Raw genomic sequence first — 16,816 nt, forward strand, 5'->3', positions numbered from 1 at the left:
GAGGAGTATCTAAAATAGCTCATTAGTATTTTTATAATGATTATACATTGAAATATAATATTTTATTTTGAACATATTATATTATATATAGTATTAAAATCAATTTTATCTGTTGACCTTTACTTTTTTAGAATATTTTTAAATATATTTTATTGATTATGCTATTACAACCGTCCCATTTTTTTCTCCCCTTTATTCTCCTCCACCATGTACCCCCAACGCCCTCCAGCATTACCCTCCCCTCTTAGTTCATATCCATGAGTCATACCTATACTTCTTTGGCTTCTCCATTTCCTTTACTACTCTTAACCTCCTCCTGTCTATTTTGTATCTACCATTTATGCTTCTTATTCCCTGTACCTTTTCCCCCATTCTCTCTCCTCCCTACTGATAACCCTCCATGTGATCTCTAGTTCTGTGATTCTATTCCTGTTGTGGTTTGCTTAGTTTGTTTTTGGGTTTTTTCTTTAGGTTCAGTTGTTGATAGTCGTGAGTTTATTGCCAGTTTACTGTTCACAGTTTTGATCATCTGCTTTTTCTGAGGTAAGTCCCTTTAACATTTCATATAATAAGGGCTTGGTGATGATGAACTTCTTTAACTTGACCTTATCTGGGAAGCACTTTATCTGCCCTTCCATTCTAAATGATAGCTTTGCTGGGTAAAGTTATCTTGGATGTAGGTCTTTGCCTTTCATGACTTTGAATATTTTCCAGCCTCTTCTTGTCTGTAAAGTTTCTTTTGAGAAACCAGCTGATAGTTTTATGGGCACTCCTTTGTAGGTAATTGTCTGCTTTTCTCTTGCTGCTTCTAAGATTCTACCCTTATCTTTAATCTTAGGTAATGTAATTATGATGTGCCTGGGTATGTGCTTCCTTGGGTCCAACTTCTTCGGGACTGAGTTTCCTTGACTTCCTGGAAGTCTGTTTCTTTTGCCAGATTAGGGAAGTTCTCCTTCATTATGTTTTCAATTTCTTACTCTTACTCTTCTTATTCTGGCACCCCTATGATTCAGACATTGGAATGTTTAAAGCCATCCCAGAGGTTTCTAAGCCTCTCCTCGTTTTTTTGAATTATTCTTTCTTCATTCTGTTCTGGTTGAATGTTTACTACTTCCTTCTGTTCTCAATCATTGATTTGAGTCCCAGTTTTCATTCTGTCACTGTTGGTTCCATTTTCCTTTATTTCACTTTTCATAACCTTCATTTTCCTCTATTTTGCAACCACACTCAACCATTTCTGTGAGCATCCTGATTACCAGTGTTTTGAACTGTGCATCTGATAGGTTGCCTATCTCTTCATTGCTTAGTTGTATTTTCTCCAGATCTCTGATCTGTTCTTTCATTTGGGCCATTTTTTTGTCTCTGTGCACCTGTTACATAATAAAAGGTGGAGCCTTAGGTATTCACCCAGGGTGTGGCAACCCATGTCACTGCGTCATGAGCTGTATGTGGGGAAGGGGTCCAAGAGGGAACAATGCCACTTGTTCAGCTCTCAGCCGGCTTTCGGTCACTTCCTCTACCACCCACAAGCAAATTGGGCCCTTCTGGTACTGATTCCTGGGTGGGTAGATTTGTATACCTTCTAGGATTCTGAGGGTCTCTCCAACAAACTCTCCTGTGAGGCTGGGAGTTTCTCTGACCACCACAACCCCCACAGATTTTTTTCATTCAGAGGTTTTGAGGCTTTGTTTCCCTGTGCTGGAACCCTGGGTTCCATGGTCTGTCTCAGTGCCCAGTTGTTCCTCCTGGTTTATCTGCACACAAATGTAGGACGGCCCGGTCCAGCTGCCACTTTGCTGCAAGTCCTCTCCTCCCCACTGTCTTTCTCCACCTGTCCTACCGGTCTCGATGAGTGTTTCTTCTTTAACTCCTTGGTTGTCAGACTTCCATACAGTTCACTTTTCTGGCAGTTGTGGTTGTTTTTTTGTTTTTAAATTTGTTGCTGTCCTTTTGGTTATGCGAGGAGGCACAGTGTATCTACCTATGGCTCTGTCTTGGCCATAGGCCAAGAAATCTAATCTTTACTTTTTAATGTGGCTACAATAAAGTTTTATGTGACATGTGACCGACAATATATTTCTGTCAGATAGTACTGGCCTGGAGAAGTCTGCAAACTGCCTCCTCAATAAATACCACACTAGGGTAACCTAAGAGGCAGGGAGGGGAGGAAGTCAGCCTGTGTGAGGGACAGGTCCCCTGACTACTTGGGAGAAGTTTCTGCCCTGTTGGATATATTAGTAACTGTCAGGGCTTGCCACTGTCTTCCTGCTCTTTCCTTGTCTAAGCAGAAAAAGAAAAGAAGGGGAAGGTCACTTCTGCGAGCCTAAAGCCAGATTTCCTTGGGAGTCATCTGGCCAGTTTAAATATGTCAGTCTATTCAGAGACACACGATATAGAATGCCTTTTCTCTAGTAAGTGTAAGTAAATAGTTATAGGTTGGTAATCCCAGAACCATCAGAAGCCTTAAAGCAGAGAAAGAGATTTGTAGGCATTGGAAACTTCATGTAAGAAAGTAAAAAGTTGTTTTTGCAAAATAAGAAAAGAAGGGTTAGGCCCTGGCTGGTGTAGCTCAGTGGATTGAGTGCAGGCTGCAAACCAAACGGCCGCTGGTTCAATGCCTGGTCAGGGCCCATGCCTGGGTTGCAGACCAGTTCCCCAGTAGGGGGCTCATGAGAGGTGACCACACATTTATATTTCTGTCCCTCTCTCCTTCCCTTCCCCTCACTCTAAGTATAAATAAATAAAATCTTAAAAAAAAAAGAAAAGAAGAGTTAGGTAAAGAATTGATTCAGGCTACAAGTTGAAGTTCAATAGGAAAAGGATATTTAATTTGCCCATATGTTATTTTGTATTTCTTTCTATTTTTCTCTAAAATATACACAATGATGAATGATTATTCATGACCTAATAATTCATGCTCCTAGTCTGATAATCACCTTTTAGAGGAATATCAGTATAAATGATCAGACTGTCTTCCACTTTGGCTCAATGGTCATGGTTGGGGAAAGATTTGGTTTGTTTAAGGAGGGAGGGTAGTATGGCAAAATAACCTGTGTACCTAGAGGCAGCAGATCATGGAATCCCAACACGGAAACTGGGAAAAAGCAAACACTTTCTGGGGCAAACTTACAAATTCAGCATAGGTTCTCCATCTGGGTCATATGCAGCTCTCTGCCTGGCCAGAAAAGTTTGTTGTCTAATCAGAAGACAGAATGCAACCCATAAGGAATTAAATAAATGTAATCAGTTTTATTTTTAGTAAATAAATAAATATTTAATAAACTGATCTGAATGAAAGGAAAAAGAAAGGTCTTGCTATAGGTGTAGCAGGTTTAATATTTTGCATTCAATGAAAGCAACCGAATAAAAAAAAACTATTATGGAATTAGTTTTAGATAAGACAACCATAAAATTATAAAATATTGGGAAAATCATATTCTACGAGCTGCTGCACTCTTCCTGTTTCATAATAGTTTTATGTGCCTGTTCCCCTCCAATGAAAAATAACTGAAAATCATGAATGCCACCTCATGGTGAGAATTTAAGCACAATAGTAAAGTCAAAACTCTAATCATCTCTTAATCCAAAAAATGGCCTTGACCTTGTACCAAAAGACTCATTAATGAATCTACATTTATATAGTTTTTAAAATGAAAATGTTTACAACCCATATTGATTTTTGTGATTCTATAATCTAAGTGACTTCAATCAACTAACTGACTTCCATTCTCAGGCTGTTTACGTGAGAAGACTTACACTGAATTATAACAATATATCCTTATGCCTCATTGGATTGTTGAGAATATTCAAACCAATAATGTGTCCAGGTCACCTTGGCTCAGTTGGTTGGAGAGTCATCCTGTGGACCAAAAGGTCATGGATTCAATTTCTGGTCAGGGCCCATACCCAGGTTGCAGATTCAATCCCTAGTCAGGGCATATAGGAGAAGACAACTGATTGATGTTTCTCTCTCACATCAATGTTTCTCTCTCCCCCTCCCTTCCTTTCTTTCTAAAAGCAATGAAAAAAAGTCCTTGGGTGAGGACAAAAAATTTTAAAAAAACAATGTAAGTAGAAATGATTATTAGCAAACTGTAAGGCATATAGAAGTACTTAGTAAATGTTATATATCATCATTATTATTAATGGGTAAAGAAAGAAGCTATTGGGACAATATTCCTTACGATTCATATAAAGTGAATATTTTAAAAGTGCTATAACAGTGTGATGATTGTGAGGAAGTGTCGGTGGGTGGAGGTGGAAGAGGATATAAGAGTGATAAATGGTAATGGAAAATACACAATTAAAAAGTGCTTTTAGCCCCGGCTGGTATAGCTCAGTGGATTGAACTCCAGCCTGTGAGCCAAAGGGTAGCAGGTATGATTCCCAGTTGGGGCACACACCTGGGTTGCAGGCCAGGTCCTCGGTGGGGGTTGCATGAGAGGTAACCATACATTGATGTTTCTCCCCTTCTCTTTCTCCCTCCCTTTCCCTCTGCCTAGAAATAAATAAAATCTTTTAAAATGATTTTTAAAGAAGAAGCATTTTAAAAAGTCCTATAGCAAACAATTTCCAGAAAAAAAGCAAGCCTTCTTGACATTAAATGAAAGCTCTATACTATTATATGTGGAGAATATTTTCTCCAGTCATTGGACAACCCAGCTTATAATCCTAGGTGTAATACCTAGGCTTTGGAGATCAAGCAGAATCGCACTTGAGCAAGTTACTTAACTTCTAAGAGATCCTATTTTTAACCTTGAAATACCATATCAGTGTTGTGGTGAAGAGTAAATTGGAAAATATATATGAAATCCTATGATACAATACCTATCATATGAAAAGCACACAAAACATTTATTTCCCTTTACTGTGATGCTAATTTAAAAAGAGGATACTTAAGGCATTCTTAAACTACCTAAATATAACACATTTTGATAAGGAAGGCTTTTCTGGTTTCTCAGTCTCACTGTAAACATCAATTATCATTACAGGGATAAAATGAGCGTCGTGTCATCTGAAAAGGGGAGGGAATGAGGTAAGGGTACCGCGTGAACTCCAGTCATCCTTGGATATGACTGTCAGCACTATCACTTACAACTTTACCTCGGGAAAACTACTTACAGTTTCTCTGTACTTGCTTTCTCATCTATAAAAAGGGAATAATAGCTAACTCACAGAGTGATTGTGAATCAACAGAGAAACTAAACATAGGAATATATAGTTAGAGCATGTACACTGTGCCTGACACATGGTCGATGCTCAATAAAGATTACATAACTGCCCTTTACCTAGCTACCTGAGTATCACTAGAACATGTAAAGACAGTTTAGGTGAGACTGACAGTTTCCTTTATCTTATAGAAATTAAGAATCTAAAAAAAAGTATGATGTTGTTTTCCTTTATTGTGGTAAAATATATGTAATATAAAATTTGCCATTTTAACCATATTTAGGTATATAATGAAAAACCATTCATTACACTTTTGGTGTTATGCAACCATCACCACTCACTATCCACTGCCAAAACTTTTCCCTCATCCCAAACAGAAACGCTGTACCAAATAACCATTCCCCATTTCTCCCAGCCCCTGAAAACCTCTATGTTCTGTCTCTATGAATTTGCCCCTGCTGCATATTTGATATAAGTAGAATCATACATTTGTTCTTTGGGTCCGGTCTACTTAAATTTGCATGTTTTCAAGGTCATTCGCATGGCATCATGTAACAGCATTTCATTCCATTATATGACTTAATACTATTTCATTGCACATATAACATTTTATGTATTCATTCATCTCTTTTTTTAAAGATTTGATTTATTTATCTTTAGAGGGGAAGGGAAGGAGAGAAATATCAATGTATGGTTGCCTCTCGTGAGTCCCCTGCTGGGAACTGGCCTGCAACCCAGGCATGTGCCCTGACTGGGAATCGAACCGCAATCGTGTGGTTCGCAGGCCCACGCTCAATCCACTGAGCTACACCAGCCAGGCCATTCATCTCTTAACAGACAGTTGTGTTGCTTCTACCTTTCAGCTAGTATGAATAATGTTGCTAAGGCAATTAGTGAACAAGTGTGTGTGTGTGTGTTTGTGTATGGAAGAATTGTTGGTTCAGATGATAGTTCTATGTTTAATCTTTTAAGGAAACACCAAACTATTTTCCAGATCATGTGCACCACTTTACATCCCCATCAGCAATGTACAAAGGCTCCAGTTTCTTCACATCCAAAGAAATACTTTATTTTCTGATTTTTGTTTTTGTTTTCACTTTTTTTCATAGCCATCAGAGTAGGTATGAAATATTATCTCATTATGGTTTTTGATTTGCAATTCTCTGATAACTAACAATGTTGAGCATCTCTTCCTGTACTTATTAGCCATTTGTACATATTCTTTGGATGTCTATTCAAGCATTTTGCCTATTTTTCAAGTGAGTTTTTGGTGATTTTTTTCAGTTTGTTTTTGTTGAGTTACAGGAGTTCTTCACCTTCTGATTATTAAATCCTAATCATATATATGATTTTCAACTATTTTCTCCCATTTTGTGGGTTTTCTGTTCACTCCATTAAAAATGTCCTTTGAAGCACAAAAGTTTTTAATTTTAATCCAGTCCCTAGATCTGAGTGCCTTGAATCAGGAAGCTCCCAGGCAGGTTAGAATACACAAATACAGTAATTTGTAAATAAAGTCTGCTTTTCTCCCTCTGGAACCAGGGACCTTGGTCTCACACTGGAAATGTGAGCTGCTGTTCAAACCTGTTGCCAACCTGGGGGAGGGAGAGAGCACTGACAAGGAAAAAATGCCACAAAGCCTTCCCATCACTTTTTAATTGACTTTTTCTTGTTTCAGCATTTGCTTGGTTGCTGTCAAACACTATTTTCTCAAAGTTGGTTCCAATAGTTTCTGCCTGTTTCTTCATGTTTCTGTAGAGGAATGGAACTTTGGAACTGCCTACTCTGCCATTTTGCTGATATCATTCTAAATATTTATTTTTAAAGGCCTAAAAGTTCACAATGTAGCAAGACTGGAATTTACTAAAGCAACATTTATTTTTGTACCATTTTATTAATAATTTGAGAAGATGCCTATAGTGATTATTTTCAGAAATTTCTACAGAGATTCATGAATTGGATTGAGGTGTCATGCTGCTAAAATAAAATATAAATCACATAAAATACTAACATAAAAGATACAATTTCTTAGATTTCTCTGAATACTTTGGCTACTGCTTTATTTCATTTGCTGGCAAGGTCCAGATAGTAATAAAATTCTAGAAAAACTGAAACAGCCTATTATTCTTAACTAGCTCTTTTTCCCCCATAATACATTATTATATTTTATGAGATGAGTATAATAGAAATACATTCCACTGATATAATTATTGGCCATTATTTTTATGAAAATAAAAATATCAAGTTTTCAAGGTGGTATTTTACAAAAAAAAAACATAGTGTTTGGCCAAAAACAGCCTAACTTTTAGGTGCTTAACCATAAGTTTGAGAAACACTGTTAAGTAAATTAAAAAATTATTTAAAAAAAAGAAAGAAACACTGTTAAGTAGAGTGCAATTATTAAAATATTAAATTTTAGGTCCATTGGAACTGCAAATACAAATACGTTACGTAACTACTCTTATAAAAACACAACTCAAAAAAAACAAATCCACATAGTATTTGCTAAAGTCAATCAAAATTATAGTGATTATATTGGAAATACACTTTAAAGAAATTATCAAGAATATTGTATCATTCTAAAACATTTGTCAGTTTTTAGTAACAGAGAAGGAAAAAAACAAATACCCTGCAACCTGATCTGTAAAATCAACAATTGAATCATTTGCTATATTTAGAAGTAAAAAGATAATAATAATCCCAAGGAAATTCATGAATTACAAATAGTTCATCCTAGGCCTTTTAAAACTTTATTATATATTTTTAAGTTGTTAGAGCTCACTAAAACCATTATACACTCCCCCCTGAAGAACTCATCAAACATCACTAGATTATGAAATTAATTCACTAAGTTGGTCAAGGCCAACATTTATTTAACATTAACACAAGGGTGGGCAAAAGTAGGTTCACAGTTGTTTGTATGGAAAAAAATCATGTAGGTTATGATTATTACAACAACTTTATTAGCTCAAAAGCATATCATAATGCAACTATAAATCTACTTTGGCCCATGCTGTAGTATATAGAATAGAAAATATCAATGTCCATAAGGCTGCACATTGCTTGATAAAATTTTTATTTCTATTTTATATTTATGGAACAGCATTCTCTTTCAACTATACCACAACACCATTTCATCAGAAGAAAGACACTAAAATAGGTTACCCCTGCTATAGCAGAGTCTTAAGCATAAAAAATTATTACTTTCTACACTGCAATGAGGTTTCTATGTAATTATTTAATGTAATGCAGTCACTTTTAAAAATATTTCAAGATGAAAAAGATTTAGATTGTTTTACAACTTCTATCAATTACATATAACTAATTCATAATTCAGCCACCATGCAAATCTGAAGCAAACATCTAATCTATCAAAAATTAATTCCAGAATACATCATATTCTATGGAAGATTTACTGAATTAGTCTCAAAGTTCTCAGTCAATTCATATGTAATCTTTAAATGTAGGGGTCTTCATTTTATTTCTAACTTCTTCTCAGGTCAGATTTAATTCTAGGACTTTATTGACACTCTGGTTGTACTGAAACCAGTAGAGTTTAGACTGCATCCCCATTTTAAATTTAAACATTAATCCTGACAAAGTTCTTGAATGGAATTATTTTTTCTTTCAGTAAGTGTTGACTGAGGATATGGCAGGTAGAGTGGTAAATGTGCACAGCCTCTGCCCCCTGGAGCAGGCTCCTTTATTCGAGGTCTGGAGGTGTGCAGTCTATGGGCCTAGAAACATGGACAGACAATAGTGGCTTTGGAGAATGCAGGCTTCAGCTCACAACTCAACCACTTGCTAAATACTAGGCAAAATCATCGATCTCTCTAAGCCCTAATTTCTTCCTTCACAAAATGAGTTTAAGATCAATTGTGCCACAAAGTTATTTCAAGAGCTAAATGTAAAATATAAAAAGTACCTAGTATAATAGTAGGAACATTACCCAATACTCAAAATATTCACAAATCCAGGGTCTGGCCCATATAATCCACTCAATATTCATCGAATAAATAATCAACTCTGTGACAAGAAACCTTAAATACCAAAGGAAGTGGATGAAACATAAAATACATGAGATACTATTTATAATTCAATTATTGTGCTAAGTATGAATGATTACCACCTTTTTCTTTATTTTATACTCTCTAACTCTGACTTTCATTTATGCCTTGAAACAGGTATTTAAAGCATGTAACCGCATTATTTAGTAGCATAAAAGGGAAATTAAAAGTTGATTTTTAAAACTTCATGCTGATCCAAACTGCATAGGATTGTTATCTAAAGCAAAATTTGGTACAAAATTTAAGTAACAAAAGAATAAATTAATTAAATGTTTGGTCACAGAAGTTCAGGCACTCACTGTAAAACACAAGCTATTTTGTCAATTGTAACAATGGCATACTAGCTCACCAAACCAAAAAAATATTTATGGATACATTAAAAACATGATTTCGTTTAGTCTGGGCATTATTTTTTACATAACAATCTTTTAAAGTATTGCTACAAGAAAACATGTTTAGTTAATATGAGTTAAACCACTTTATAGATGTTAAAATTTACCTGTTTGAGTCCTTCATCAGTTAGTTTGTCCTGGTTGCCCACATGAACTTTCTGAAGTAAAGGGCAGTGAGAGGCAACCGCAATAATAGAAGTGTCAGAAAGCTGTTTACACCTGTAGGCTGTGTACCTAAGAAGTCCAGGACATTTAAATGCTAGAACACACACACCAGTATCAGACATACTTCGACAATCAGAAATGTTGATTTCAATTATATTTTGACTTCTTGATGCAATTTTTTCCAATAATTCATCAGTAACCTGTGAGAGAGAAAAACAAAATTAAACTTTTGCTAAATGTAGATATGTATTTTCTATTGTTTTATTAAAGTTTCCCCAATAAACAATATAACTAGGTTATAACATGAAAACACAATTGAAAGAAACCTTTTCTTCTTAATATTAAGGCATAACAAGAACTGTGTTATAATAAAAAATATATTTGTTCTTTGTCTCTGGTTCCTTGAACTCTTTTTATGTATTTTTCATCTCCAAATCTAACTACCAGAAGAGGAGAAAGCTATTTTCAGTTCGAGTTTGTAACAAATGGCCCAGACATCCAAGAGTATTACAGTAAAGAACCAGTCGACTATTTTACATTACTACACTAACCCATGGAGGAAACCTTGCTCATTTCATTTAATGTATATATGTTAAACACGCAAGCACATATACTAATAGTGGAATGTTGGAGTTAGCTTATACCAACTCATGATACCTACAATGTGTACCTCTTTTCAAGTCAGTGACATCACATTGGTAGCTTGAAATTAGCTATAGTGGGAGTATTTGCACCACAGAAACTGGCAAATATTACACATCAGGACTTTTTATTTGCTCGTTTGTTTTTGAAAGCCAGTTGTCACACATTTACCAGCAAACCACTCTAACCAAATCATAAAAGAATTTAGAGTAGTTTTAGTACTCTACTAAAATCCTATTCTTAATGGATATTTTTATATATTTCTAATTCCAACTATTGACAACCAAGTTTAAAGGAAGAATTACAAACTGTTTGCAATAAAGAACAACTAACTCCATCTTTTTTCCCTAATTTATGACAGTATATAAACACATTGGGCAACCAAGCAAATCGGGAAGATTAAAAAATTTATCTAAAGTAAAATGAAAACAAAATAAGTTAGCCAGTTGTGTTTCCATTTTATCTATAATAATAGTATGACATCAGTATTGTTAATAATATAATAATAATATACTAATAGGGAAAATAAGCCCTGAGTGCTGTGGCTCAGTTGTTGGCCATCCTTCTGTGAAGCAAAAGGTCGCCAGTTCGATTCCCAATCAGGGCACATGTCTGGGTTGTGAGTTCAATCATAGTCGGGGTGCATGTGACAGGCAATTAATCAATGTTTCTCTCTCCCTTCCCCTCACTCTAAAAATAAATCCATAAATAAAATATACTTTAAAAATAGGGATAATAGTAGTCTCAACTTATGAGGTGAATGGGAAAATAAAATAAATATGTATAAAGCCTGTACAACAGTACATGGCACATCAGCAGTACTATCTAAATGTTTGCCATTATTTTCTATTATTAAATTAATATTTATAATATGACCCTTCTAAGGAGAGAAAGTTTTTTTAAAGAGTAATGAAAAAAAGATAAGACAAACAGGAATAGAATAAAGAGGATTAAGAAGCAACCCCAAACTACCAATACACAGTGAAAAACATATTCTTGACCACGGGAAACTAGCTGTAATTTAAACACAAACAAAAAATACTAAAGCATAGAATTATAGATTATAGTCATTTGAACTATCTTGAGAAACTATAACATGAAAGAAGTGATTTCTGAAAAGGAATGAAGATATTTTTGAACTGATCAAATCGAGTGTTTCCTAGAATTAAATTACACATACCTGCTGACGACTACTAAGATCCAGCTGCTTCCAAAACTGGAAATCTAAACAAAGGTCACGCCAATACTTGCAAACCAACGATGCAGAAAGGCAACGTTCATCCAGGGATAGATTGGAAAAAATCTGTAAATAAAAATGAAGCCATATATTTGTTAGAAAATATTAACCTTAGAGCACAAAATGTGTTGGATACCAGTAGCCATTATTAGAAGAGTCATTGTTACAAGTTGTCCTAAAGAGAAAGTACGGTATAGGAGTTAGGAACATGGACTAATATTGCCTTTTATGTAACAAAAGGAGAACAGGTGATTATGCATGTGTGTTTGTGTCTGTCTGTGTGTGTTTGCCAATATTTTTAAAAATTAAAAGAATAGGCCAAAAATTAATTTAAAAATACTCCTCTTTACAGAAGGGAGAAAAGACTAGGAAGGGGAATGGAATGAAAGTGAAACTACTCTGAAGGTTCTAATTTTAGAGTTTTGACCTCAGAACCAGGTGAACTTTTTATACTATTTTTAAAAATAAAAATGTCATAAAAAGGATATTTTACCTTTATGGCATTTTTTTGAGAAATTTATAAACCCAATCTAATCCCAAAAGAAGTATCGTATACACCAACTATAAGACATCCTACAAAATGCGTGATCAGGACTCCTGAAAAAATCAAGATCATGAAAAATGAGGAAAGACTTAGCAAATATCAAAGGCAAGAGCAGAACAAGGAGAAAGGACAACTAACACACGCCTGATTTGGAAAAAAGTCATTAACAAAAACATTGTACCGATGCCAATTTCGCAGTTCAGCAAATGTATCACTGGAATGTAAGATAATCAATTTAGGGAAAACTGAAAGTAGTTGAGGAATATATGGGGACTCTGTACTATCTTTGCAACTTCTCTATCTAATATTATTGAAAATGAAAAGCTTATTTTTTATTATTAAAACACATTTTTATAAGATTTTATTTATTTATCTTTAGAGGGGAAGGGAAGGAGAGATGGAGAGAAATATCAATGTATGGTTGCCTCTGACAGGGACACACAATGTATCATGTGTCCCCTGCCAGGAACTGGCTTGCAACCCAAGCATGTGCCCTGACTGGGAATCAAACTGTGATCCTCTGGTTCGCATGCCCGCATTCAATCCACTGAGCTACACTAGCCAGGGCTTATGAAAAGCTTATTTTAAAAAGAGTTTTAAAAAGTAAGAATTATTTTTAACATGGTCAAGGTTAGGGCCAATACAGATTTTTAAAATTTAAAATACATATCAACAAATACAATGTGTGCACCATACTGAAATCCTGAACTGAACCAACTGTAAGATACTTCTGAGCAATCAGATAAAACTGAACATAAAAAAGACTTTAAAGGAAATTTTTCACTTTTTATTGGGCAGGTGAGCCAAAATGTAAGGAATGACCTAATTTTTCCTATCATCTACCAGTGTGAAACTGAGGAAGGCCCCTGTATAAAACTACACATCAGGCACAACCAATGAAAATACAGAAAGCAAACCATCTCTCTGGACACAGGGCTTCTGTGAAATGTGGGAACAGTCCCCATTGGGAGTTTTCTTTTCCTTTCACTTTTCCCTTTTCTCCCTACTGGCCATGTCCCAAATGCAGCCTCAGTCACAGAGCTGCAATGCAGCACCAGTACAGGCACCTTAACGTCCAAAAGTAAACCCATCTTTTTGTACAGAAGAACCAGGAAAGAAACTTCATGGACCAAAGAATGTGCAAGGACCATTATGCCTTTCTTACCACTTCATCATGAAAACTGTCCAAGCCCTGCAAAACTATACAGCAGCACAAGCATATGGCATAGGCTACAACTCCAAGAGAAACTCCATCTTTCTATCCAGAGAACCAGGAAAGGAGATTTCTAGGTGAAACGGAGTGAAGGAAGGATCAAAGAGGAGATCTGGAAAGAGTACCCTGAATTCAGTGTATGAAGTAACAAAAAAACCTGAGTTAACCACAAAGCTACACGTATATAAAGAAACCCAAAGTAGTACAGCAAAGTCTTTGAAAATTGAGCTAACATTGGAATCACAGACCTAGTAAGGTAAGATAGAAATTTCAGTTTAAACACAACATTGCTGATCTCTGGCAAATCTGATCAAGCGAAATATTCCTAAAACTCAATGAGCCCCAATAGGATAACCCAAAGAGAGCTACACTGAGACACATTATAATCAAATTGTCAGAAAGACAGAAACAAAAGACAGAAAGAAAACCCTGAAAGCAGCCAGAGAAAAGCAATTCATCATGTGCAAAGGATACTCAATCAGATTAACACCTGATTTCTCATCAGAACCCATGTAGGCTAGCAGGCAAGGGGATAATGTTTTTAAAGCAATGACAGTAAAACTGTCAACCTGGAATTCTGTATCTGGTAAAACTAGCCTTCAAAAATGACGGAGAAATTAAGATATTTGGGGGCAAACACTGAGGAAATTTGTCATTAGGAGAGCTACCTACGAGAAATGTTCAGCCCTGGCTGGTGTGGCTCAGTGGATTGAGCGCGGGACTGCGAACCACACAATCATGGTTCAATTCCCAGTCAGGGCACATGCCTAGGTTGCAGGCTGGTTCCCTGCAGGGGACTCAGGAGAGGCAACCATACATTGATATTTCTCTCCTTCTCTCCTTCCTTTCCCCTCTAAGGATAAATAAATAAAATCTTTTTAAAAATTTTTTAAAAAAGGAAATTTTCAAGGGAGTTCTTTAGGCTGAAATGAAAGAGCACACCACAGTAATCTGAAACCACATAAAGAAATAACAAACACCAATAAAGGTAGGTGTTTATGTAGGTGCATATAAAATCCAGTATTAATATATTTTTGGCTTATACTCCAATGATGGAAAAGACAACCACTAAAATAATAATCATAAATCTATTATAATCTTCTGGACACAAAACAAAATTTGTGACAATAACAACACAAATATAGACACAAGTTTTATATACCATTGAAACTAAATTGGTATTTGTAGTGCAAGTACCTGACATCAGCATTTTTTATTGTATTGTATCAAACTAACACTATTGAGCCTTTAATCACCAAGACATCTATTTCAAAAGACCTCTATCTTGAATAAAGATATTGGCAGCTATGTGGCACAACTACTAACAAAACAACCAGATAAAGAACTAGGTCACCACCACCCATGAAGTTCAGAAAACCTTGGGTAATCTAGATAACTGACCACTGAGTGAACTCATTTCTCCCTTCTTAAGCCCTAATTCCTGCACTTACACTTTAAATTAGCCAATATAAAGTAAACCTGCAAAACCCTAGACATCCCACTGTTGGACCCTACTAAAAGTGGAGCCCCAAGTCCACCAAGTCCATGTCCTCTCTCTACCTGCAACCTGGCCGTGTGCTCTTGAGAGTGCCACCTGCCCTCCAGGATCTGTGAGCTGTAAGTCTTGTCCTCAAAGTTCCCTGATGGTTCCTTGCTGAAATGTGTCCTGCAGTCACAATAAGAACCCAAAGAGCAGGCCCAAGCATAAATAAGCATCCTGCTGGTGGATGTGTTTCTGGAGCTCGCTAGGAGTGATGTGTGCCTGGGCAAGCACTGCAGGCATTTCTGACCAAGGACACTACCACCAAGGACACTACCACCACTACCACCATGTTATAAAGTATAATGTATAATTCTAAACCTCAGGGGCAAATGCTAAGAAAGTAACTAAGCACAGTCATGCATTGCTTACCAACCAGAATACATTCTGAGAAATGCATCATTAGGTGATTTCATCATGTGAATACCATAGAGTGCACTTACATAAACCTAGACGGTATGGGCTCCTATACACCTAGGCTATATGGTATAGCCTACTGCTCCGAGGGTACAAACCTGTACTGCATCTTATGTACTGAATACTTGAGACAATTTAACACAATGTATTTGTGGAAACCCACAATCTCTGTGTGGGTTGGGAAGAGCACATTGAGGTTTAGCCATTTTCAAGTCTGCCTTGGCCCTTGCTTTCTGCTAGACACTCTCGGGTTCCAACTACACACGTGCATGGTTTCACAGTAGGCCAAAAATAAAGGTGGAGAGTTTATCCTTTTATGGTTGTCTCATTTCCAAGGCCTACCTGTTACATTCCTGGCTGGGCCCCCACTCATCCCACTGGCACCACAATCGGAGTCTTACAAATACATAGATTTTCCCTGTTTGTTCCTCACCAAGTTCATCACTTGTAGTTGACTAATAGAGTTTCATTCATTACCCCAAACACACTGAGCCTTTTTGGCATCAAAGCTACAGTTTTCCAAACTCTAGTTTTTGTCAAAAGTACACAGCAGGGGCCTCACCCAAGAATACTGTAGCCTTCACTATTCTCATCTGAAGCTCTAGCAGTTTTCCTAGGGAAAAAAAAAATAGTTGTCTCCCTTTGGTCAATTTCCAAAGTGCAAATAATCTGGAGCAATTTTGCTCAGTTTCATATTTATTTTGTGTGGGGAGGAGTCACCAAACTTGTTATGCAGCCATAGCTGAAAGTCTCTCTTTTATGGACATTCTCATGCTTGTCCTCCTCATTTTACACNTCATTTCCAAGGCCTACCTGTTACATTCCTGGCTGGGCCCCCACTCATCCCACTGGCACCACAATCGGAGTCTTACAAATACATAGATTTTCCCTGTTTGTTCCTCACCAAGTTCATCACTTGTAGTTTACTAATAGAGTTTCATTCATTACCCCAAACACACTGAGCCTTTTTGGCATCAAAGCTACAGTTTTCCAAACTCTAGTTTTTGTCAAAAGTACACAGCAGGGGCCTCACCCAAGAATACTGTAGCCTTCACTATTCTCATCTGAAGCTCTAGCAGTTTTCCTAGGGAAAAAAAAATAGTTGTCTCCCTTTGGTCAATTTCCAAAGTGCAAATAATCTGGAGCAATTTTGCTCAGTTTCATATTTATTTTGTGTGGGGAGAGTCACCAAACTTGTTATGCAGCCATAGCTGAAAGTCTCTCTTTTATGGACATTCTCATGCTTGTCCTCATTTTACACATGAGAAAACTGGGGCTCAGGGAGATTCTATCATCTGTTTCATGTTAAAGCACTACATGGTTATAAAGGGCTAATTTGTCCCTTAACAGACAGAAAATGTAGAACATGGTCATTGTAACCAAGAAGCATGCTGTTTAAAATATCTCACTTGGATAGCACCTTCTTTAAA

General features: G+C 36.4%; 1 protein-coding gene across 1 annotated transcript in view; it reads right to left on the bottom strand.

Annotated features, from left to right (window-relative positions):
• The window catches only part of FBXL17 (F-box and leucine rich repeat protein 17), a 480,048-nt gene that overhangs the window by 451,995 nt on the left and 11,237 nt on the right, over positions 1 to 16,816 (bottom strand). The window contains exons 2-3 of the mRNA XM_037031996.1: positions 11,616 to 11,738; positions 9,736 to 9,993 (exon numbers count right to left, since the gene is read on the bottom strand). Coding sequence (XP_036887891.1) covers positions 9,736 to 9,993; positions 11,616 to 11,738 — 381 coding nt within the window. The remainder of the gene's footprint in view (positions 1 to 9,735; positions 9,994 to 11,615; positions 11,739 to 16,816) is intronic.

This window comes from Sturnira hondurensis, unplaced genomic scaffold (assembly GCF_014824575.4).
Source record: "Sturnira hondurensis isolate 20B ecotype Veracruz unplaced genomic scaffold, ASM1482457v3 Scaffold0021354, whole genome shotgun sequence".
NCBI lineage: Eukaryota > Metazoa > Chordata > Mammalia > Chiroptera > Phyllostomidae > Sturnira > Sturnira hondurensis.